At 39.8% G+C, this 25,232-nt stretch overlaps 1 protein-coding gene across 3 annotated transcripts in view; it reads left to right on the top strand.

Annotated features, from left to right (window-relative positions):
• Positions 1–25,232, top strand: part of LOC133479384 (intermembrane lipid transfer protein VPS13B-like) — a 489,205-nt gene that overhangs the window by 428,938 nt on the left and 35,035 nt on the right. For all 3 annotated transcript variants that reach the window (XM_061776308.1, XM_061776310.1, XM_061776309.1), the window contains one exon: positions 22,349–22,504. In XM_061776308.1, coding sequence (XP_061632292.1) covers positions 22,349–22,504 — 156 coding nt within the window. The remainder of the gene's footprint in view (positions 1–22,348; positions 22,505–25,232) is intronic.

The raw sequence follows: 25,232 nt of genomic DNA, 5'->3' as shown, positions 1-25,232 counted from the left end.
AACTCTGCCATGGATGCCATTTTTGCCCAGTCTCTTCCTTACCTGACCTTAAGTGAGTAAAGGGAGGCCTACAGTTCTTTAGAAGTTGTCCTGAGTTCCTTTGTGGATGAGTCTTTGCTGTTCTCTTGGGGTAATCTTTGTAGGCCAGCCACTCCTGGGAAGGTTCACCACTGTTCCATGTTTTCTCCATGTGGGGATAATGGGTCTCCCTATTTCTGGCTGGAATCCTAAAGCTTTAAAAATAGCTTTTGTAACCCTTTCCAAACTGAGATGTCAATTACTTTATTTCTTGACTGTTCTGGAATTTATCTGGGTCATGTCATTTTGTTGCAGCTTTTTTAGATCTTTTGTCTGACTTGATTTTGTCAGGACAAATTCTTTTCAAGTGATTTCTTGATTGAACAGGTCAGGAGGTAATCAGGCTTTGGTGTGATCAGTGAAAATTAACCAAAAATTGTGATTAGCCACTATTAATTCATGTTTTAACAAGGGGTGTAATTACTTTTTCACACAGGCACAGGAAACTTTCAATATGTTTTCCCTTAATAAAGGGTTTATATTTGTCTAATATTTACATGTGTTTGATTATCTTAAACAAAGTGGAGAAACTATGCAAAAATATAAGAATTTGAGAAGGGGGGCCAATACTTTTTCACAACACTGTATATCAGAGATGGGAGTGAGTCACAAATGTGCAAGTCACAAGCAAGTCTCAAGTCATAACCTTCATGTCTCAAGCAAGCCCTAAGTCACTGTGGGAAAAATATCTAGCAAGTCAAGTCGAATCGCCGCTAAATTTCAAGCAAGTCGAGTCAAGTCATTACTTGGTTTAAGCAAATCGCAAGTCAAGTCATACAGACTAGCTCCAGTCGCAACAAGCTGTAGTAGTGGAGTGGTAATAAAATGTTTTTTCACAATTTTTTTCCCCATAAATCATAACACTAAAAAAGTTTTCATCTCCGCAACACAGTTTCACTTCTGCATTCAGCGGTTGGCATTATATTTTAGGCGCTACTTTCTAGAGTGCACGAAAGAAAGAGAGGGGGAAAAAAAGACTTTTGCATGCCTATAAACCAAAACTAAAGGTTCGGACAATTATAAACCATCCCACACCTAGTTATGTTACTTTGCTGTACTAAAACATTCACAATCACATCATTTTTATTTTTAATTATCCCAAACCAGTCTATGAAACTTAATGTTTGACCAGCTAGCTAAATTGTTAAATGAGTTTACCTGTCTTTGTGAGTTTTGTAGTGACGGAGAAGTTCGATGTCTTTAATGCGCGCGTTACAAGGCATGCAGATTGCCATCTGCTTTTTGCAGACAAAAATAATCCTTGAATCCAAATTGTATTATCTTTGGAGCTCCTTCCATCGTTGTTCATGCAGGTGGTTATGTCACACTGGCAAGTGTACAACAATGCATACTGGGACCAAAACATTTCTTACTTTAAAAAAAAAAAAGGGAAAAAAAAGGGAGGGGGGGGTGGCAAACTGTCTCAATTAAAATGTAGATTTCCAACTCTAAACGAGATGACTTTTCAAGTGATGTACTTCAAGTGAAGTCTCTTGGCTACCAAGTAAAAGTCAAGTCTTTCTGAAGTATTTTGCAAGCAAGTCGCAAGTCATAAAAGTGGCAACTCGAGTCGACTGGAGTCAAGTCATTTGACCCGAGTCCCCCCATCTCTGCTTTATATTAATGCATGCCTTTAGAACACATAAAGACACAAACAAAAGGTGTGTTATTTGCATCACAGCATAACAGAGGATTTATACTGTCACTGGTAATTATGATTTAAGGTGTATAAAAGTTGTTTTTTTTTTTGCTAAATTTGTCTAAATTTCCTTCATCAACTGTGGTGCAAATGTGCAATCAATAACAATCCCAACCACATTAATTGTGTGAATGCTCTTCAGCAGTCACACAATTAATGAGGTTGGACCTAACGATAGGTGTCAAAAATGTAGCTTGATGTAGATCTGTCTGTGGTACTACACCTTTTGACAGTAGAAACTCAAAAACGTAAAATACTGTTCCAAACAGAGCAGAACTGTACTGCGTGGTCAACAGTGTGTTTCTTTAGTGTTTCTGTCCGTGCCCAGACAGTGTTGGTAAAAAAGATTGATGATATTTAACCCTTTGTGGTTTTGAGGTTGAGTGGAGGGTGGGCTTGGCTGTTGAGAGCATAAACGTGTGGGCTCGTTGAACACATGTACTCTACGACAAGTGTGAGAAAGTCAACCTTGAGAAAAGACATTGCTATAATTACTCACAGTAAGTCAGTCAGTCAAGTTGTATTAATCATTCACTATGGTTAAGCTGTGTGCTCTTACATCATTTCAAACACCCACTGGGGAACTTGCAATCCGGCATATTGGCACAGCAAACATCCCATCTCATGTCTGAAGTGAGTCAAAATGACCTCTGTCTGTATCTTCAAGATGTCTCTGAAGAAACATTGTCCGAATGATAAATAATGTGATTCCAAGATGCTTTTGTCATATGTTATTTTATCATGTGTTTGTGATACAGCATATTAAATATGTGTTCTCAAGATGAGCATGATTTGTGAAAGTAGATAAATAAGTAAGTGCATCTCTGCCAAAACAATCAGCTAACTTATTAAGCCTGATGATAAATGTGTGCCCAGATGTCCGCCTTAGGACACACACTTAATTACTTTTCAGGGTTATACAAATAATCAAACTGATAAAAGAAAGGGTTGTATTTCTTAAATGGTTGTTCAGAGGTCTGTTTTTGTTGCTTTTGCAAATCATTTCCCAACAGTCCTAATTGTTTGCGCTGTTTTGCGTACATTCCATGCTGCTTCGGAGAGTCTCTCAAACAAGTGAACATGATGAGCCATGAATACCCCCAGACATACCCTTTCTCAGTTACTTTTTTGTACTGCATTACATTGTTAATTTCTTTTACTTATGAATTCATTTTAACGGCTCATGACCTTTCCACTTCTCCTTCCCTTCCAATTGCACACTAATTTCCCTATTTGTCTTATATCACCACCAGAATACCAGAAAAGCGTTATAGCTTGGGAGTGTTGGTGTAATTCTGTTCAGTTTTGCACTTTAAACAACAACAATATAGTAGAGAAAATTCTATTGAATACTATAAACACTGTGCTGGGTGGATCAGAAGAGAAAATGGTTTATAATTACATCTCCCATCTACTGTAATTTCTCGTGTATAGTGCACATTTTTCCCCCCAAAAATTGTCAAGTCAATAGTGCGCATTATAGATAGGTATAGGGGATAATGGAAAAAACTTTTACATTTTGGAAATGTATGCTGCCATCTAGTGGTTATAAAAAAAGCTGTACACTTTCATTCCAAAATGCCACCGCCACGTAGTGGTTATAAAAAAAAGTGTAGCCGACGCTTTCATTCCAATATGACTCCATGTATGTACATTTGTGCTCATAAGTTTACATACCCTGGCAGAATTTGTGAAATATTGGTTGTTTTTTTAAAACATAAATAAAAACAGAATACAATGATTTGCAAATCATGTTCAACCTATATTTCATTGAATACACAGACAAGATATTTAATGTTCAAACTGATCAACTTGATTGTTTTTAGCAAATAATCATTAACCTAGAATTTTATGGCTGTAACGTGTTCCAAAAAAGCTGGGACAGGGTCATGTTTACCGCTGTGTTACATCACCTTTTCTTTTAACAACATTCATTAAACGTTTGGGAACTGAAGACACAAATTGTTGAACCTTTGTAGGTGGAATTCTTTCCCAGTCTTGCTTGATGTACAGCTTCAGCGGTTCAACAGTCCGGGGTCTCCGTTGTCGTATTTTACACTTCATAATGCGCCACACATTTTCAATGGGAGACAGGTCTGGACTGCAGGCAGGCCAGTCTAGTCCCCGCACTCTTTTACTACGAAGCCATGCTGTTGTAACACGTGCAGAATGTGGTTTGGCATTGTCTTGCTGAAATAAGCAGGGGCGTCCATGAAAAAGACGTTGCTTGGATGGCAGCATATGTTTCTCCAAAACCTGTATGTACCTTTCAGCATTAATGGTGCCTTCACAGATGTGTACGTTACCCATGCCATTGGCATTTACACATTGATGTCAGTTTTTGATGCAGTGCCGCCTGAGGGATCGAAGGTCACGGCTATTCAATGTTGGTTTTCGGCCTTGCTGCTTACATGCAGTGATTTCTCCAGATTCTCTGAACCTTTTGATGATATTATGGACCGTAGATGATGAAATCCCTAAATTCCTTGCAATGGTACGTTGAGAAACATTGTCCTTAAACTGTTCGACTATTTTCTCACACACCTGTTCACAAAGAGGTGAACCTCGCCCCATCTTTGCTTGTGAATGACTGAGCAATTCAGAGAAGCTCCTTTTATACCCAATCATGGCACCCACCTGTTCCCAATTAGCCTGTTCACCTGTGGGACGTTCCAAACAGGTGTTTGATGAGCATTCCTCAACTTTCTCAGTCTTTTTTTGCCACCTGTCCCAGCTTTTTTGGAGCGTGTGGCAGCAATAAAATTCTAAGTTAATGATTATGTGCTAAAAACAATAAAGTTTATCAGTTCGAACATTAATTAAATATCTTGTCTTTGTAGTGTATTCAATTAAATATAGGTTGAACATGATTTGCAAATCATTGTATTCTGTTTTTATTTGTTTAACAACGTCCCAACTTCATTGGAATTGGGGTTATACATGGGTGCGCATTATACACGAGAAATTAGGGTAATCACAAAAGTGGAGCTAAGACATTACCAAAAACAAGAGACGATAAAATAATATGTATATAAAAAGCAAATGTATTCTGGAAATTTAAACACTAACAGCAATATTACGTACACATTGAAAGCAGTGAAATAATTATGCCCATTCTACAGTATGCCTATTGAAGGAAGTTGGGCAAAATTGAGGATGAAAATCTTTGGAATTAGACCAAGTAAAATTTATAAACCAAGGGTGTCATGTTCTTTTGTTATATCATAATTCATCTTGCATTTTTTTTTTTTGTTTTTTTTTTTTTAAATGAGCATTTTCTGATGAGTCCTTACTGTAATGACCTTGCATGTTGTTTAAAAAAAAAAGAAGCTATTTATTAAATGCTGGGAGAACAGTAAAACACATCAACTGTACACATTTCCGCCAAAGCTGCTGTCAGCACAGCCCACTCAAAAAATCGCTCACACGCATACTCGCTGAATTCACACAGCACCCCACAAGGCCCCCCTCTTAAAGGCACATGCATGTACACAGACACTGCAATATGTACAGTATTTTTTATACATTTTATGTTTGTAATTTGTTCTTATTTGTTAAAATTGGTTTGAAACATCTTTCAAGAGTGTATTTTAATACATTGATGATAAGTTTCAATGTGTTTAAAGCATATTTGAGGGGTGGTCTTTATATGGTCTCTGTATATCAGATGTTCACCTATTGCGGGTGGGTGTGGAACGTATTACCCGTGATGAACGCGTGTTCACAGTATATTGTGTATTTTTCTTTGCAAGAAACCAAACGCTGTACAGAGATGCCTTAATGTCAGTTTGATCCTTTACTCTCTGTAATTCACTGACCAGCTCATTAAGATCAGTAATCCTGAGCCACCGCTGGCTTATTAACTGTTTTGGAACTTCATTTGGATATCACAGTAACAATAAAAAAACAGTACTTCCTGGTACTGTGACTTTCGCAGTTCCCCTCCTGGTGTCAAACATACAGTACATACTGAGCATATTGCCCATGCCTTCTTTCTGACCAAGCTTTTTTTTCCTTTGAGGCACGATAGATGCTCTTCACCCCTCTTGTTCAGTTATTTTTACTCTGCATCAAGATTGGGGCCTTCAAACTGTTCTCATAGCTTTGGTATGATGTCCGTGTCCCAGCTGAAATGTCCCATAGGCACACACGAACCAGAAATTTATTTTTTGGCTGTGAAATTATTAGTCCCCTTCTCTTGAATTCTATTTCTTTCCCTGCAGATCCTCTGAGAACTCACAAAATGGGAAGGGCGGATTGAGGAGAGTTTGGAGCACAATGGAGTGGATTTATTATTTTTTTAAAAAACCAAAAACAAATTGTAGTAGTTGTAAAACTCACTGGGAAGAGAGACCAAAAGCAAAAGAGCAGAGAATAATCCATGCTCACTGGTCCAGAGAACCCACTATCACAACACAGTGAAACTCAATACAGTCGTACGTTGTCTTGTGAGTTTTCCAAGTTACAAGCTGTTGGTCGGTTGATTTCTTTTTTCTTTTGTATACTTTGTGTTGCGAGCCAAAATTTGAGGTACAAGCAGGCCCCAATTGCTACATGCAGCGTACAGTATGTCCGTTTTCGTGCTCCACTCAGTCTCCTCTCAATTCGAATGCGTTTCCTTAGAGTCGCCAACAGCCACATGCCTACAAGTAAATTCAGGACACCCTCATTCTCCTCCATTGGTGTTGTTTTCTTAGTACGTCGAATTGCGATTGATGCATAAATAGTCCATCAGTTTCCCACCGTACAATTTTGTACTGTAACAAAATACCTATCACCACCACAAACCAAAGCAAGTACAATGCAACCTCAGTTTACTAACTTAGTTGGTTCTTGAACAAAATTGACAGTTTGTCAATTGGACATAATTTTCCCACAACAATAATTGGTTCCAGCCTCAACAAAATTCCCTATTTAGTAAAGGTTTGTACAGATTGAACACAATATAACGCTATACAGTACAAAAGATTAACCAAGTTAACAATAACAAGCGGAACTGTCCTCCTCATTCAAATGCAGCTGTCCTGCAGACTTGCGCTCAAACGGTGTCCCTCTGGTACATTCACAGTCAGTCGGAAATCACAAAACCCGTTAACTTTAACAACCAGGTTGCTACAATTACGAAGACTAAAAAACGAAATCCACTTAACCAACAGTGTCTCGCCTTCACGCAAATGATGGTCTTGTAAATGCTGTCACTTGCTAGCTGTTTTTTGTTTATCCAGACGAGCAACAGCAGACTTGGTCCAGAGGTTTCTCTCGGTCCGATAAAAATACTTCACTCCCTTGGCCTTGTCAGTAGCAACAAAATGTCCTTTTTTTACACAATAGTGGCATTTGCTGACTTGTTTCTTCCATACTGTGCTGTACTTGCGAACAAGCTTTACAATGCGTGCACCATTGATATACTCCTGACAAAAAATGTCCACAGCTACTCTCTCCTTCTTGCCATGCTTTTCTGTTGCTTTTCTTAGACCCATATTGAGCTAGCAAAACGTGAAAATGAAGGGGGAAAAGGCACACAACGGCGCACTAAGCGAAGCAGTGACCAAACGCGACGCTGAAGCGGCTGAGAGTCATCCACCTCGCCACAGTGGGCGCACCACCGCCTGGCACAAAATGGATGAGTGAAACGTTGTCACACTGCCATAAGCTTCGACCATCGGGCAATATTTTTTTTATCGCTGTGGTTCGTAAATGGGAAAGTGCGAACATTGAGGCGTTCGTAAATTGCACTTCCGCTGTAGAGCTTGGACGAGGGTTGAAATGCAGCATTATTTATTTTGCCTGTTTTTACCTAATTGATGTACTTTTAAAGAGTAAGGAAAGAAGGAGAATCCTTGAAATGAACGGAACAACCCCTTACATGCTTGTGTTTGAGGAGAGTATAGTGTTAAGTGCATCTGATTCCGAGCAGTCAAACCCGACAAACTTGCAATGATGTTGACATACCTCTGGATATCTGTCACTTCTCTCCCAAGGAACGCTCCAGCAGAGTGTTTTCTTAGTGAAACACAACCCTTGACTCAGGTCACACTCCCTCTCAGTGCTCCTGTGTTTTTTTGTTTTTTTTCTCACCCCGTTTCTTCTGCAAATCATAACCATAAGTTGCATTAAAATGGATAAATGAGGCAGGTCGGCTGTGACCTGACCCTGAATCAAATCCTCTCACACACCTATAGAACGTGATCAAATGTTTCCTACGGTCGGGAGGCTGGCAGGGCTCAAAGTCTAGTTTTGCTAGTCAAGCCCCCGCATGCCTTCACACCCCAGCATTTCCCAACCAAAGCAATGTATATTTATACTGTATCGTAGACTACAAGCCATCTAGTGATTAACAACATCCATTAAAAACTCATCACTGCGTCGTGCTGCACATACTTTTATATTTAGAAGCATGTAACATCTATTCCTCTCACACTCCACCCTGTTGTTTTTCAGGACTCTGGCGTGTGGTGTGGATAGTTGAAATATCTGGCTACTCAGTACAGGAAACAGCCTGGCTGATGGAAATCCTTGTGGTTATTGTGGTTAAGCTAGGAGAGGGGCGTAAAAAGCCCCCAGGATTTTGGACTTTTAAGTGCCTACAAGGAATTATCAGAATTCGAATAAATAGTGATTTACTCCAGCGGCAGGCTTCTAAGCTTGACCTCTTTGTAGTGATTGCTGTTCTCCTGAAGTCCAATAGTTAGAGCGTGAGCAAAAGTGGTCATTGGTTCTTTCCCTAGACTGACATTATAAACCGTTCTGGGAAAAGTGAGCGCTTGCAGGTTCTTTGAGTAAAGGTCCTTCATCCCAAACTGCTCAAGTGGAGCTGCTACTTGGCCTAAAGATCAGACTGTGGTTTTAGTGGGCAGATTGCAGATGGGTTTACCTGTGGACATGATACTGACATTGTTAGATAAGACAATATTGCTCTCTTTGACCCTTACCTAGAAATATATTTCTTTTGGGCACAAAACATATCAAAACATTTCTGAATGCACAGTAGAGTGGATATAGAAGGTGAACAGGGAAACTATGAATGAAATAAGTTGGTTGCATATAGTTAATTTCAGAATTATTGTATTTGGACAATGATCTGTTTGGCCTTGATACACCACAATATTTGGTTTGGAATCAATCAGTCAAAAAGTGGAGACTTCAACTTTAATTTGAGAGTTTGTACAAAAATACTGCATTTACCATTTAAGAAAGCAATTTTCAGGGTCAACTTCATTTTGTGGAGCCCTTGTACAAATTATTTTCCTCCCTTGAGATGCTTTGACAGGTTATCACTGCAGCCATCTTCAGTCACTGTTTCTTTGTAGTTCTTGCTGCGTTCACCTTTGTCTTTGTCACAGGAGACATTTTTTTCCAAGGACCCCTCATAATCCTAAATCCAATTAAACACCTTGTGCACCACTAAATGTAATGGTAATTGTTGTTTTATGTTTCAACCTAAACCTGTTTAATAGAAAGGAACTTGGCCAAATTGAAATGAATGAAATTCAACATTTATCAGTCATTGCTAACTGATTGTCATTTCTTCCACTAACAACATGGTTGTGAACAGAGAGGAGCTAGTTTATAAAGCCACAGTTAGTTTTGCCAATTTAGCGATTTGATTGATTGATTCATTCATTCATTTCTTATGAGTGTTCCAGGTACTATTTTTCAATTTTTTTGTCTTAAATTGAGCGGGCTCATTTTCACATTGTTTTGCATATAACAAGAAAGGAGCCGATGGAAGGCAGTCACAGAGTCAGTCGCGCTTTGCCCAAGACATGGTGGCCATTTATGCTGTACGTTGCAAAGCATTGATTTTTCCACATGCGGGAAACTTTTGACCAGAGCTCCCAAGCTGCAAATATTTTGCTGAGGTCATTTTGCCTCACCGATACAACTCTACATGAGAAAAGCTAGAAATGCTGAGCAGGAATGTCAGATTTATGTGATATTGTCACAATCATATCATAGCTTTTAATTGGTCAGAAGTTAAGGTAGGGAGGAGTAGAGTGGACACCCGCATACTTGTGGTTCGGCAACCGCGGGCTGATTCGCCTATATTTGCAGATTTTTGTTCTTCTTTTTTTTTTTTTTTTACATTTTTTGTTTTTGTTTTTTAAAGCTATTTTTCTGATTTTTTTTTTTCTTTTTTTTTTGCAGGAGAACGAATCTCAGAAATACTTATTGGCAGTTTATCCCCGCTTATTCAAAAACTTTAGGGGTTTTAAAATATATATCTATATATACTTTTTTTTTTTCCAAGACAATTGTAGTGGATTTTCACTAATGCCCTGCGAATAGCAGAGGTCCACTCTAATTTGTTTAGTTTGTTTTATTGGTGCGCCAGTCCCCATATGTAGGTAGGCACTTTTTTAAAAATGATACATCATAATTTAATACAAATTGTTTTGCAGACCCCACCTCTTGTCAATGAAAAAATTGCCCACCATAAAAGATAAACTGAAATGGTACAATTTGGTGGAAATATAGTTTTTGTCAGCAAAGTTTACTCAGAAAAATAATCTTCTTTTACTAACTGCTTTTGGAGGACCATTGATATATATATATATATATATATTAAATGTAATTGCTTGTGTACAAATATTGTGTCCCTGGAGTGCCTGCCCACCTATCAAGTGTGAAATTACGCAACCAAGTAAAATTTTTGTGAGCTGCTTATTTCCAAAAATGGATCATCAGTGAGCAAAAAAAGGTACAAAAAAAAAAAAGTTTTTTTTTTTTTTTAAAGTGCATTACTAGCTGTATCATGTGATAACCGGCACATACTAGAATGTTAGCAAATTTGTTGACGTCACGTGGGGGCATTGTTTACACAGTTGTATACGCAGCATGCGCCGCAGGCACAGAACCACTAATTAACAAGTGTAATTCAACTTCTTGATGAAGTCCTGCCTGAACAAGTGAAAATAAAATAGATCTTCAAATCCTCGCTTGCTTTTTTTTTCTTCATACTCTGGGCTAGTGGTAGCCCTCGCCTCGTCGCAAGCGCCTCGTTCCCACTCTGTTCTTCATGGTAATGAAGGCCAAGCAAAACTTTGAATTTATCTTTACTCTTAAGACCACAGGGTTAAACTATTTTTCCTATCTGTACTTGTTCAAAGCTTATTAGGGATGAATTGGTTGTCTCTAAAATATCCAACAATATGAATTAATGATTGATTATCTATTATTAACATTTGTTCACCAGCCAAACTTTTAAAAAACAATCAATTTTATTCCCTAGCTCCTTACCACAACTTCTTTAGCCAAACCTTCATGAGAAATACAATAAGGACTGTCAGTCTCTTTCTTCACCACCCCCTTTTTTACTGTTTTATCTCAGTATTCTTAAATCCCTCTCATCACTCTAAAGTCTATCAGGCCAATATTTACTTAGGAGGGTTGTTTTTCTCTCTCTGATTTTCTATGAGATTGTATTATGACTCCATGGTGTCTATCAGATGATCCATTGTTCTGTCATGGCTCCTTGTGTGTGTGTGTGAGTGTGTGTATATATATATATATATATATATATATATATATATATATATATGTTTATGCGTTGAAGTAATTCAACTCCCTGTGTAGTTTGTCCCACAGGAAGTTCTCTTTTTCTGACATGGGGAATTAATTCAATTATCATGTTGATGAGAGTTGAACTTAGAGAATAATAATTTTTTTCCTTTGTAATTTTTTAAACATGTCAATCTGTTAGCATTTTAAAAATGAAAGGATGAAAATATTTGCTGTTCCCTGCCAAGTCCCTGGCCTTGAATCTACAACAAAGGGCTGTAACTGTGTTTGGGCAGCAAAACCATTCCTGGTCAAACTCCACATGACAAAAGTCCTGTTAATGATTCTGCCGCACTGTGACTCCAGATTTAAGCAATTGAGATCCATCTTCCAACAAGTTCCTCAAATCAAATTGGGCTATGATGTCACCCACACAATAAAAGGTCTCCTACTGTGACTGGTGTTTTGTTTTGACTCGTATCTTTTTTTTTTTTTTTTTTTTTTTTTTTTTTGCAAGCTTGTCATTGCTTTTCAAACACTTTGTTTGATTGAGATTTTTTTTTTTTGTTATGATCTGAATATTTTTGGTGACTTTCACTGAAAATCTAGAAATTATGCAGAAAGACGTTGTCTCACTGGGTGACTGTGACCCGAACAAACCATGCAGATAAATACTTAACAAAACTGGTTAATCTCAAAGGGGCCATATTATGGAAAAGAAACTTTTTAATGTTTCTGTACAAATAGTTGGGTATCTGTGGTGCCTTCCCACACTCAAGTGCAAAAATAAACAACCAAGTAAATCGTTGGTTATCTGCTTAGTTCTGAAAATGTGTTTGTTAGCGAACTGTTCTGCACTTCTGACCCGCTGTTAGAAAACAGTGGACCTAATAGAATAACCTCCCCAGCCAATGATGTGGCAGCTAAGATGGACAGAATTCTAGAGCTAAAAAAAACACTTTGAAGCAGCGGTTGCTATCATGTCAAAGCCAAAAGGTAATCAAGAGTTGCAGTGTTATCACAGAATATCTCTAGCTAACAGTGTAACCAGCGGTAGCTTCTGGGTATAATGTTATGCAAGGGTATCAACCTCGTTTTTTTCGCGGGCCATATCAGAGTTGCGGTTTCCCTCGGAGGGCCGTTATTACTATGAACCTATATAATATGTATGATCGCCTCATATTATTACACACAGCAAATTTATGGATATCTAGTTTTGAAATCAGAAGCCAATTTAAAAGAGAAAACAAATTGCAATTTTGGTATTTTAGCAACATTAAGTTGGCGCACATGATTTGGTTTTGCGGGTCACATAAATCAGTGTGGCGAGCCGGATCTGGCCCCCGGGCCATGAGTTTGAGACCTTTGTGTTTTAGGAATGTTCATGCATCTTCCGTATGCCACAATTTACTGAACAGCTCGATGTCATTTAAATTCCCTCATGTTATGTTTTGTGTTATTCAGGCTACCGAAATATGTATGTTGAAGCACAAAGCATTGTGGCGTTTAGAACGAGCAGGAAGTATGTGCTCAAATGTTGTGTAGTCTTAGCAACCGGCTGAATAACGTGTGCCGCTGTGCTTAATAAACGCTTCACTTTCCCTGAAGTGCCTCTGTTATGTCGACCCACACACTGACACAACACCAAGTGAGGCGGTGACGTATTGGACGACCCTGCCAGTCTGCAGCATATGGAACCCTGTTAGCCCGTGCAATAAATATCTCCTATATCTCTATCCATATCTCCTGAAGAAAATTAATCAAGTGAAACAACATTTTTCTAGAGAGAACTTTTGTTTGATACAAAAGAGCAACTGATAAAAAAAAACATTTTATGGACAGATCAAAAGAGCTTTTTGGCAGTGCACTCAAACAGTATGTTTACAGATGATGTAATGAAGTCCTTAAGGGAAAGAACACCCTGCCAACAGTCAAGCATGTTGGAGGATCCATAATGCTGTGGGGCTGCTTTTCTCTATCCGGTACTGGAGGTCTTGACTGTATCACAAGTATCATGAAATCAGAAAATTATCAAGAGATTTTAGAGCGAAACGTCTTACCCTGTGTAAGAAAACTTGCTTTGAGGCAAAGATCATGGGTCCTACACCAAGACAAAGACCCAAAGCTCACATCTAAAAGCACAGAGGAATGGTTGAAATGGAAAAAAATGTACTGTTTTAAAATGGCCAGCAATGAGTTCTGATCGCAATCCAATTATATCTCTGGGGGGAGCTGAAACCATTCATTGTAAATGTTACAGAGCTTGAACAAATTGCAAAGGAAGAGTGGGAGAAAATACCACCTGAGAAGTTCAAAAAGCCTATAGATAGATATAAGAACCGTTTGGAGGCTGTCAACGCTGCCAAAGGGTGTGCAAATATTAAGGAGTGGTGCCACTGTAGCTGCACATGCTGTTGTCTAATTTTTTTCTTTGAATATGATGATATAAGTTTGGTACATTTCCATTTATTTCTGAAGATATTATACAGGTTATACCAAAAATGAAGGGGAGCCTATAATGGTGCGCAGGACTGTATAGGAATGTGTAAGGCATATGCTAGACGTCCGAACATATTTGATTGACAGTTGAAAGTTTAGCAGGACGTGTTTTCAGCTCATTCAGCGGACACGCCTGAGAGCTTAGAGAACATGTCAGCCAAAAAAAAAAACGTGATTTCATAAACTTGCGGATATTTTTATTCATTCAAATTTGGCAGGTTTGTTAACAACACTTTTCTCTGGGTTGTGTGAGTGTATAAGACCTTTTTTTGCACTTTAGAAAGGACTTAATATCTCTATGGGCACTTGCTATGAATTTGATGATGATGATTGTTATTAGTACTATTATTATTGTTATTAGTGTGTCTGAGTGGGGGCGATGTAATTTTATTAGCTAGTGGTGGCGTTGTACTCAGCAAAGAGAACAAGAGTTTTCAGTCTGAATTAGATAGCACTGTTGTCTTCTAAAACGTGCCACTTTTTGATGCCTCGGTGAAGTTGTTGGCGGGGGTGTTTGTGTTTGGCAATGAGTCAGTACATTGATTGATTTTAAGAATGTTGGTGAAACCCTCTGAGCTCTGTTTTTATCCATTTGTCCATTCATGTCAACACCCCCAATTTTTTTCCCAACTGCTCTTCACTAAATTGTCCTTATTTGGTGCAAACACCTTACGTGTCTGCGTCTCTTGGAACCCTGGAAGCCGAGCGAAGAGTTATGTGCCGCTTAAGTTGAAATGAGAGGGAAAGTTAGCTAGTTAGTTAGTTCGGCACATACCTCTTAATGTCCTGGCAACCACAAGGTCACACAATATGTTTTCACTCTGTATCTCTCATGAATAAAACGCCTCTTCGACTTGCAATTCTGGCCTTTGATGGTGTACTGCCTTGCTTCTTTTGTCAAAGATAGGGAGCCATGGAGAGGTGAAGTATTGCAGGCAGATGTTAGCGCCACCATAATTCCCTCGTGTTACACTGGTGAGCCTTGACTGCCCTGGCAAGGACAATGCTGGCTCTCGCTTTTCATTTACTGTCTTTTCCCCTCCTCCTGCCATTCAATATTGTGTTTCTCTTCCAGAGCACAATCATCTAAAGCCTTTCATGTTCGTGTGAACCTGTTTCTAATTTGTTAGGTGCCTAGGCCAGCTAAGTGGTCTCCAAGTCATTTCACCAGGAAACACATGCCACTGTTCCATACGCCTTTTTTTATATTTGGTCCATAATAGCATTTATAGGCTAGAATATGAATTCAGATGAACTGAATTCATACCATTTATACAGTTCAATAAGTGTTATTGTGACCAATTTAGCACTATGTACACACATTAAAAAGTACAATGAAAAAAATACCCCTCTTGGGTTTCTCTGTGTCTTACTCTTGGGATTCTTTCAGCCTCCAAGCCTTGTCTTTATTATTTATGTCCAAGTATACATTCATGAGTACTGCCCTTACTCATTGCTGGCAGGGTGGCAAATGATGCCTTAAATGTTTTTTTACTCCATTAAGGCATGACATAATAAGCATTGTCATTTTTAGTGGGGAGGGCGGGGGGGGGGGGGGAGTATTAAGAGAAATGCATGTTTAGAGAGTAGGGTGAAAGTAAAACCTAGTGCTGACATTAAATCATAGACCGATACTATATACACAAAGAATTATTCTATGATGAGCCCAATGATCCAGCTCAATCCCAAGTACTATTATTCCACTCTCAACTCTCAGTAAAAAGGAACAAGGTGGTCACTAAACAGATTATTAACCTTTCTCTGTAAACAAATAGAAAGCACGACACATAACAAGTACAGTCCCCTCCAAAAGTCTTGGAACGGCAAGGTTAATTCCTTTATTTTTGTTGTATACTGAAGACATTTGGGTTTCAGATCAAAAGATGAATATGAGACAAAAGTTCAGAATTCCAGCTTTTATTTCATGGTATTTACATCTAAATTTGTTAAACAACTCAGGACAGAGCACCTTTTGTTTGAACCCACCCACTTTTCAATGGAGCAGAAGGATTGGAACCTGCGACTTGTCTCATATTCATCTTTTGATCTGAAACCCAATTGTCTTCAGTATATAACGAATACAACGGAACTGACCTTGCTGTTCCAATACTTTTGGAGGGGACTGCATATAAAACACATAAGTATTACTACTGCTCCGGTAAACAACAAAAGCACACACACAACTACTATTACAACTATGAGGAAAAACCAAACAGGTGACAATAACACGTACAGTAGTTCCCAAAACGAAAACAAAATGCCACGAGAAATGATGGAAAGTGCAGCCTCATCTCCTAGTGTTGGGGAAGTTGATGCTTGGCATCCCACCATGCTTTGTGGCATTTCTAAAAAGTGGTAGATCATTAGCTCTTTCATTCTCAATAATTAGGGGGGTCTCGCACAGGGCGCGTATTCAAGCCAAGACCGCCACCGGTACTGCTTTTTTTTTTTTCACATTTTTCAGTGAAATACTGGAATAACATTCGCCTAACTTTCAAATTGTGTTCTTTTGTATGTGTGTGCGTGCATGCGTGTGTTGTGTACGTGTATATATATATATATATATATATATATATATATATATCCATCCATCCATTTTCTTTACCGCTTATCCTCACTCGGGTCGCGGGCCACTGGAGCCTATCCCAGCTGTCATCGGGCGGGAGGCGGGGTACACCCTGAACCGGTCGCCAGCCAATCGCAGGGGACATATAAACAAACCCTTTGTTGGCAATGACAGAGGTCAAACGTTTTCTGTAATTCTTCACAAGGTTTTTACACAATGTTGCTGGTATTTTGGCCTGTTCCTCCATGCAGATCTCCTTGAGAGCAGTGATGTTTTGGGGCTGTTGCTGGGCAACTTTCAACTCCTTCCAAAGATTTTCTATGGGGTTGAGATCTGGAGACTGGCTAGGCCACTCCAGGACCTTAAAATGCTTCTTACAAAGCTACTCCTTTGTTGCCCGGGCGGTTAAAGATGAAACGTGGCTAGGTCTTTCAGCACGACAAGTCAATATTATGTGTTTTTTTTTTTTTTATTAATCAATTTGAAGTCTGTTTGTTACAATAGTTTTTGCTCACCTAGATTGTGGTGCTGTAAATCGAAATAATGCCATCTTCTCAGTTGTGTATTACATTCAAACGTGAATATCTGAAATTAAAGCTGAAATGTTGTTCTCTTTTCTAATATTTATTATTTGATGTCAAACAAAAATATTTTTGAGCTATAGCAAAAATAGAGGAATTGGCCCCACTGTTTAAATAGTTTTCAAGGGGCGTGAATGGGAAAATCATTATGAGTGGGAAAGGGGGAGAGAATGTGTGATATTATATATATATATATATAGAGAGAGAGAGAGAGAGAGAGAGAGATTTTTTTCTATTGTTTTATGTTTTCCTGTGTTTCTGCTCACACCCGCTCAGCTCCACTGCATGCGAGGATGTGCAAACCAAGTGAGGGAGCGACTATGTTTAGCGCATCATTGCTTTGGTTATATGTGGGTAATCTACCCACTTTATACAGGAGTCTTTGAAACTAATTATTTTTTCCCCGAACCATTCGTCTTAGACTTATATATTAGATGTGACATAAATCTATGAAAACATCTGCTTGTTTGATTGACTCATCAGTTCTTATTAGCATTTAAAGGCGGGTGCTTCTCAGACATCAGCACCATTTCTGAATGTCAGTCCCATGTTTTTTGTGCATATACGATCTATAGCAACCACAAAGATCTGTGTCATGTGGTACCAATCTTATGAGGCCATACATGGTCCCAATTGGATCTGTCTTGACTTTCATGTCATCATTGTGACCCTTCCATATTTGGTTCAGAAGAAAAACATCAAAACGTTATCATGTGTTAATCATTGAAATAAATGTGTAAGCACTATGGCATTTATGCATATCAGATAAATAAATACATCCAGTGGCATGGTATGTTGATCCAAGTCTCGTCATGAATGTGATTTTGTGTTAAATGCAAATTAATCAGTCGTACTCATGGATCTGAGATGCAACCTCCTGATGTACATCTTTATCATTTTCAGCAGTTAACCTGTACGATGATGAAGCCTGGCTCATCTTTTAGTTCCAAAGACAACTTGTTGTCATATCTTAACGACGTGAATAATAGTTGTAGTTTCAAACATTGAGTTGTTGTGTTTTTTGCCATTTTTAAATTGTCCCATCATGGGCCGCCACAGCGAGTCACTCACATGATTTTGGTCGGCACAGTTTTTACACCAAATGCCATTTCTCAATCCTGATACAATCCGTCCATTTTTTTTATCCAGGTTTTGGAACGACAGTTGTTGGGTTTTGCGTCACTGACCGGGAATTGAACATGCACCTACACAAAAGGGAAGTTTGAAGTTGAAGTTGGTAATAGTTTAAAATGAAGTGAAACAGACAATGATTTTAGTCAATTCTTTTCCAGAATGAGAGTGTTTAAAGAGGAGGCTGCTATTCATGTGGCACAGCTTGAAGCAGGCATCAGGTGCAGGTGGAGTGGAGATGGGCCTGGCTCAAGTTGGAGGACAAAACAAAAAAAGGAAAGAAATGAGGCAAATTGAATTTAAAATTTAAATTTGTACATCAACATGTACTTGAGCGCTGTAAATAAAAAAATTTCTGCGTGAAGAAAATTTGTTGATTTTGCCTTATCGTACTCGTTAGCGTCTTCCAGATTTCTTAATTTATGTTCAAATAAAAAAACAATTCTCTGCGGCCCGGATACCTCCAGACCCCCCCCCTGTAATGTTGGTTTTTTTTTTGGGGGGGGGGGGGGGGGCTTCATCTTTTTCATGCCTTTGGTGTTTGCATGTGTGATGAATATATGCATGAGAGTCTCTTGAGAAACTAATATAGGGCTTAATTGTACACTTTTTAACTGCAGTTTTCATTTAGCTGTCAGTCACAAGGCTCTTGGTCCACTGGCCTGATCATTACTCTCGTGTTGGCATCATTTCTTATCCAATACGTTTACAAAATTGCCATCAAAAGTATATTATACACAGCGCACATTGACATTCTGTTAAAACAAAGAAATCAAAATGAATGGCAGGGTTCTCCCTTTAATGAATGTGAGTGCAAGGTCTGGCTTAATTTCTGGGCTGAAAGCCACCACATGTGGCAGACTAGCTTTTTTTCTGTGTCACTAAAGTTGGATAAGTCAGAAAGAGGCAAAACAGCTTTGTATTTTTCATTCTTGTTGTCTTACGTGCTCGGTTTGTGTTAGTGATGTTTTCGTGTTTTTCTTTGCTTGAGTCAGAGCCGTGATGACTTAGACGTAGTCGCCGTTTGAAGTTTGAGGAGAGACACTGTTATGACGTCTGTCTTAAAGGTCAAGTTGAGCCACAGGCGTGATAACGTGCACAGAGAGGAGGGCGGGTCGACGAGGTTAAAGGAGAGAAAAGTGTTGAAATAACAAAACAGTCGTCACAGATGGTGCTGAGGCACAACACAGACTTCCAGTAAGTGCACTACCAAACAATTTTAACCATAATTAACTTCAGTCCAGTCCTTCTCAACTACTCACTGAGACTGAAACTAATACTAAGAATGTAAAGCAGGCTTTTAAATTGACTCAAACTTAAAACGTTTCCATTTCATACCAAGCAGCTTACAAAGCAGCTCAAACTTTACGGTACTTTAATGTAATGCTAGTGTTGCTTGAGGGGATTATATAGTAGTTCTCCACCCCGAGGCTTGACCATAACTTCCACCACCTGGTTGTTTACACTATTTTGCCACTTTCCCTGTGATCAAGCCCACAGGGAAGGAGATCCGAGAAATTATGTCACTTCCACTCACCCAAAAGGAAGTAGAGACAGTCTCAAATAAAGTGAATTCAGGCTTTGATTAAGAATGTTATTGTAAAGAAATCTGCCTTCAAACACTGAGGAACGATTGCAGTGGAGGGGATCATAGAAGCTCTTGACCAGGGCTCCCCCATGCCCTCTGACCTGAGGAGAAATGTGTTTTCCTTAAACAAAATAAAAAGAAGAGAGAGAGAGAGAGAGATTACCTAAAAGTTCGGAACATTAAAGTGTTGTGTTAATCTTGAAAAATTGTTCAAAACCACTCCTCTGTGTTTTAGTCTGGTTGCGTCTCATGTGGGAGCATATTGAAGCCAGCCACTGACCCCATGTTTCCCCCTCTTTCGCTCAGTCCTATACACTCTTTCATTACCTTTCTGACATCCTCCCTCTTGTTCAGTGACTCAGGCAAGTTGTGTTGGCGGCAACACTAACACAGAGTTCACTCAGGTGGAATGTCAGCCTTGTTGCCTCCAGAGGGGAAAGGGCTTTAGATCTCGCCTGCGTATTTATGATTCGGCTCCTGTATTGTGACTATCATTTCATGACAACACTGCCTTGTTTGACATATGAGCTCTCGTCATGTCACGCTCAGAAGAAAAATGTGGACAGTCACTGAATGACCTTACTGTAGCACAAATTTGCTTTGTGCATCCATGAACTGGTTAAGTAGTGATAACCTACCGACGGTAGTACAGAATATTCTTTGTTATTCTACGAATAAAGCAGAATGTCACTGTCTGGTGAAAATCACATATCTCCACGTTCTGATCATTTTTGAGAGGAACTTAAACATTTTTGTAGTTTGTCAAATAGAGTCAGCATTAGGGTCGCGAGTGAATTGGAGCCTATACTGCTGACTGAGGTGGGATACACCCTAGACTCATACGTATAGACAACCATTTACACACATTCACAACTATGCACAATTTACAACTTATTATGTATATAGGTTTTTCAAGAAAATCATTGTACTAGATGGAGAGCAAGCGGGTTTGTTCCGATAAAAGCCTTTTAAAAAACGTAAGTCAAGCAGTGCTTTGTTTTAGAAATATTTTAGCTATTTAGACCTCCATAGAGTGACTCTCTAACATGGTCTTAGTTGAGGAAAAGAAAAAAAAAAAAAAAAAGTGTCATAAAAAAGACCTTGGTTTTGTTATACAAGTGTCCAGAAAAGATCCCTCTGAAAAGCTACTTCTCTTTCACACAGTTTTGTATCCGCTTTGTCCATATTTGACCGCCCCCATTTCCTCTGATTGGTTGCCTCCCTATAGAAGCCCCACTTGTGAGAGCACACGTGCTTGTTTTGTTCCGCTTGGGAGCGGAAAGGGAAGGCGGAGATCTTCGCTAGTGACGGAGAAAAGCTCGTAAAATTTGAGCTGATTTCAGGCCTCTCGGCAGAAAAACGTCTGGAACTCAGGAATGCGTGGTCATTCATATTACATATTTCACATGTTATATGAGGCACCACAGAGACAATATTACATACAAAATAGTAGAAAAAGTTGTTTGGGTAAAAAAAAATATCAAGTTTATACCAGCAGCTGTTCAAAAGCAACTGATGAGCAGAAAGCAGGTATCTGAAGCTGCTGGTTTCTCTGGGAACCCAAGAACCTCTCGATGCAGGATTCTCCAAAGGCTTGCAGTCATGCATACAGCTGTGTTTCGGCCAGCCCTGAGCAATCTCACTTGGGGGAGTGTTTGCCTTAAGGTCAAAAATACTTATTACTATATATACTTAGACTTATTTTCAAAGAGTTTTTTTCACTGATGACTGCCTGCTTCTCGATGGCGTTATGGATGGGTGATGTTCCAGCAAAGCGGAGCCAGAATGATGTTTTGGATTGGAGTGGGTTGGTAGGCCACTTTAGGGTACCTCAAGGCATCAAAATGACCTCTGTAAAAAAACTAATAATAATAATAATTTCCTGCCACAGTAGAAAAAAGAGAACAGTTATGAAATATGTTGCTGTAAGCGCCTGATAAAATGAACAAAATTACACAGTTTTGATCAGACAGTAGCATCACAGTTCCTATACTTACCAACCACCTAATTAGGTACATCTTTACATTTTGGCTGCATTAAAAATTCCGCCTTTGCAAAGAGAATAGTCCTCTGTTTTGTTTTGTATTGATTTCTGTGAGTTGTGGTGTAGAACAGCACTGTATCATACGAAGAGGATTTTTGAGCCGCTCACTGTGAGTCTGCAAACACAGAATTGAGTTGTCATCCTCATCAATACTGCCATATTGTGACCCATGGTTCAAGGAATTATATAAAACACAGTTGGAAAATGTTATCCTATGTAAGTTTGTTCACCATCTGTTTATTGTCCTCCATACGCTGTGTGTTTACACTCAAGCAGACACGCGGGTGAGCTCCATATTGAAGTGATGGATATGAGGCTGAAATGGTTGAGGGCCAAACTATGTGCCTCCTATTTAGACGTGTGCGGAACAGACTCGTCCACATCCATCACACATGCAGCCACAATTAGCTTCCACATCAGCTGTTTTCCACCAGCCAGTTTATTGTGTGTGCCTCCTATTTTTGTACAGCAGCAGGCCTGTTCTGCACCAGTAAACAGGAACTTTGTGTTTGTCCCCCTACCAAAATCTTTTAAACAAAGAATCCTGTTGTTTATGTGCCTTTTGCTTCGCAATAAATAAAGAGCAAGGCGACTGCCCTCTGATGTTAAGTGTGCCTCTGTCTTTGTTTTTGTGTGTTCTCGTCTGTGTTCTGTGCTGCAGCTGCTCCACATCTGCATAGAAGGTTGGGGTAACTGGCGCTGGTCTGAGGCTTTCAGTGTGGACAATGTGGGGACCCTGCTCAGGACCATTGAGTACAAAGGCCGCACAGCCTCACTCATCATCAAGGTTGTGCAGCTTAACGGTGTCCAGAAACAGGTACGTTACATGTGTAGATATCTTGACAATGGCAAGCAAGAAAACGACTAATAATTTTTCAATGTTCAGAATTCTCCCTTGATTTATGACATGCATTCCAAATTAATCGGCTTGATAATCAGTTGATTAGAAATAAATCTACATTGTTACATCTACCTTGTAGTAAATCTTTTATATAGTTTTCAATAAAAGCGAGATGACAATGACAAATACTCACCATAGAGTCTGAAAAACTTAATCCAATCTTTACCTTCAAGAATACAACTCCATAAATCTTTGCAGGAGTTATCTGTATATTGTTGCACCGTCTAAAATCAGACCAGCTGAAACATGAATAGACATATTTGAGCTACTCTTCGAGAGTTCCCTATTTAAATAATTTAATAATTTTGTAGATTTCGCGTACGTTAATGTTAAATAGTGTCCGTGTTTAAATACAAAATCAGGTCATGTCCACCACGTGACACTGAAGGTCTTCATGATAAAACAAAAAGCAGGGAAAAGATTTATGTTATATGGAGCAACTACCTTTTTAATGTTACTGTAGCAGACTGGACTTTTCCTTAATCTGTGTTTTATGATTTACATTTGTCACTCTTAATATCACTGACTGTCAAGAAGACTGTTTACTTTTCAACAGTGGTCTTGGTTGTCTGTGTTCCTGAGGTGACCTTTTTATTTTCCTTTATACCAATAGAAGCAATATGAAATAATTTGATATTGTGTGCCCATTCAGTCCACATCACAGGCAATCACAAACCATTAACCATCTGTATTTACATTTTTACACCAACAGTCATGTTGTAATTTCCACAAAACACAAAACAGCCACTGTAGTTTTAAAAAGCCATCATGCCGTTAAATTACACATACTTAAATGACACATACTTGACGGTGTCAATGACCCAGCATGTTTCCCACTTGTCCTCCAGACAGAATAGCCGTAGTCTCTCACAATTCTTCCCAATATCCCACACAGTTTCTATCTTTTTTCCATTGCTTCAAATGATAGGGTAAGGTTGTCGGTCCAATACAATTCAGAACACTCTATCTCAGAGTGAACATGGGTGGCTGCTGAGAAAGTTGACTACTCTGTCATGTGTCTATTTTTTCACAATGAACCCCGACATTCTATCAGTTGTATCAATGAAGCTTCCCACTACGCGTTCAAACACTATTTAAATCAGATCTGGGTATTATATGGTCTGCGGCCCATGTCTGGCCTGTCCACAGTCCACAGTCTCTGACCAAATCTTATGAAGTCGAAACAAAATAAGAACAAATAAGTTTTTATTTGAATTATGTGCAACTAACTAAAGTTTGCCTCTCCTTGAGCCGTCACCTTATCGTGGTGGAGGGGTTTGTGTGTCCCAATGATCCTAGGAGCTAAGTTGTCTGGGGCTTCACGCCCCTGGTAGGGTCACCCATGGCAAACAGGTCCTAGGTGAGGGACCAGACAAAGAGGGGGTGCTGGAGAGCGCTCCCGCTGGGGACTCCATCGTTCTGCTGGGGGACTTCAATGCTCACGTGGGCAATGACAGTGAGACCTGGAAGGGCGTGATTGGGAGGAACGCCCCCCCCCCCGATCAGAACCCGAGTGGTTTTCTGTTATTGGACTTCTGTGCTCACCACGGATTGTCCATATCGAACCCCATGTTCAAGAATAAGGGTGTCCACACGTGCACTTGGCACCAGGACACACTAGGTTGCCGTTCGATGATCGACTTTGTGGTCGTGTCATCGGACTTGCGGCCGCATGTCTTGGACACTCGGGTGAAGAGAGGGGCGGAGCTGCCAACTGATCACCACCTGGTGGAGAGTTGGCTCCGATGGTGGGGGAAGATGCCGGTCCGACGTGGCAGGCCCAAACGTATTGTGAGGGTCTGCTGGGAACGTCTGGCAGAATCCCCTGTCAGAAGGAGTTTCAACTCCCACCTCCGGCAGAACATCACCTACGTCCTGGGGGAGGCGGGGGATATGGACCATGTTCCACACCTCTATTGCTGAGGCGGCCAACCAGAGCTGTGACCGTAAGGTAGTCTGTGCCTGTCGTGGCAGCAATCCCCGAACCCGTTGGTGGACACCAGCGATGAGGGATCCCGTCAAGCTGAAGAAGGAGTCCTATCAGGCCTTTTTGGACTGTGGGACTCCTGAGGCAGCTGATGGGTACCGGCTGGCCAAGCGGAATGCGGCTTTGGTGGTCGCTGAGGAACCCCTCGGAAGAGCTCGAGGAAGTGGCTGGGGAGAGGGAAGTCTGGGCTTCTCTGCTGAGGCTGCTGCCCCCGCAACCCGACCTCAGATAAGCGGAAGACAATGGATGGATGGATGACTAAAGTTTGCTGTCTATTTCTGAAATGTGTCTGTGCAAGCCGTTCTTAATTTTGTGGTGATTTTGTCTTCACAATTTTCATAATAACCAACCCACACAGAGTTTCTCAGTCCTCTTCCCATGCAAAAAAAATAAATAACACTTTCAGGCTACAGCTGTACAACTCTGTCTGAAACACTATCATGTCAAATCTCAAAGGAAATCAAAGCTGCTAGCTCCACCCTTGCTCATTACTGTACCAAAAGCCATACTCACCATTGGTTTCACAATATAATTAGTGGGGTTAGCAGTCGCTCATCTTGATTAGACAGGACCACCCCCTCAAAAAAACTGAATTCTTGATTTTTAGCTTATAACATTGTTCTCATCTCGGCTATGGGGGTTACGTTTTCCTTGCCA

This window comes from Phyllopteryx taeniolatus, chromosome 6, assembly GCF_024500385.1.
Source record: "Phyllopteryx taeniolatus isolate TA_2022b chromosome 6, UOR_Ptae_1.2, whole genome shotgun sequence".
NCBI lineage: Eukaryota > Metazoa > Chordata > Actinopteri > Syngnathiformes > Syngnathidae > Phyllopteryx > Phyllopteryx taeniolatus.
Note: the sequence above shows the minus strand (reverse complement) of the source record. Positions and strands in the feature narration are given on the sequence as shown.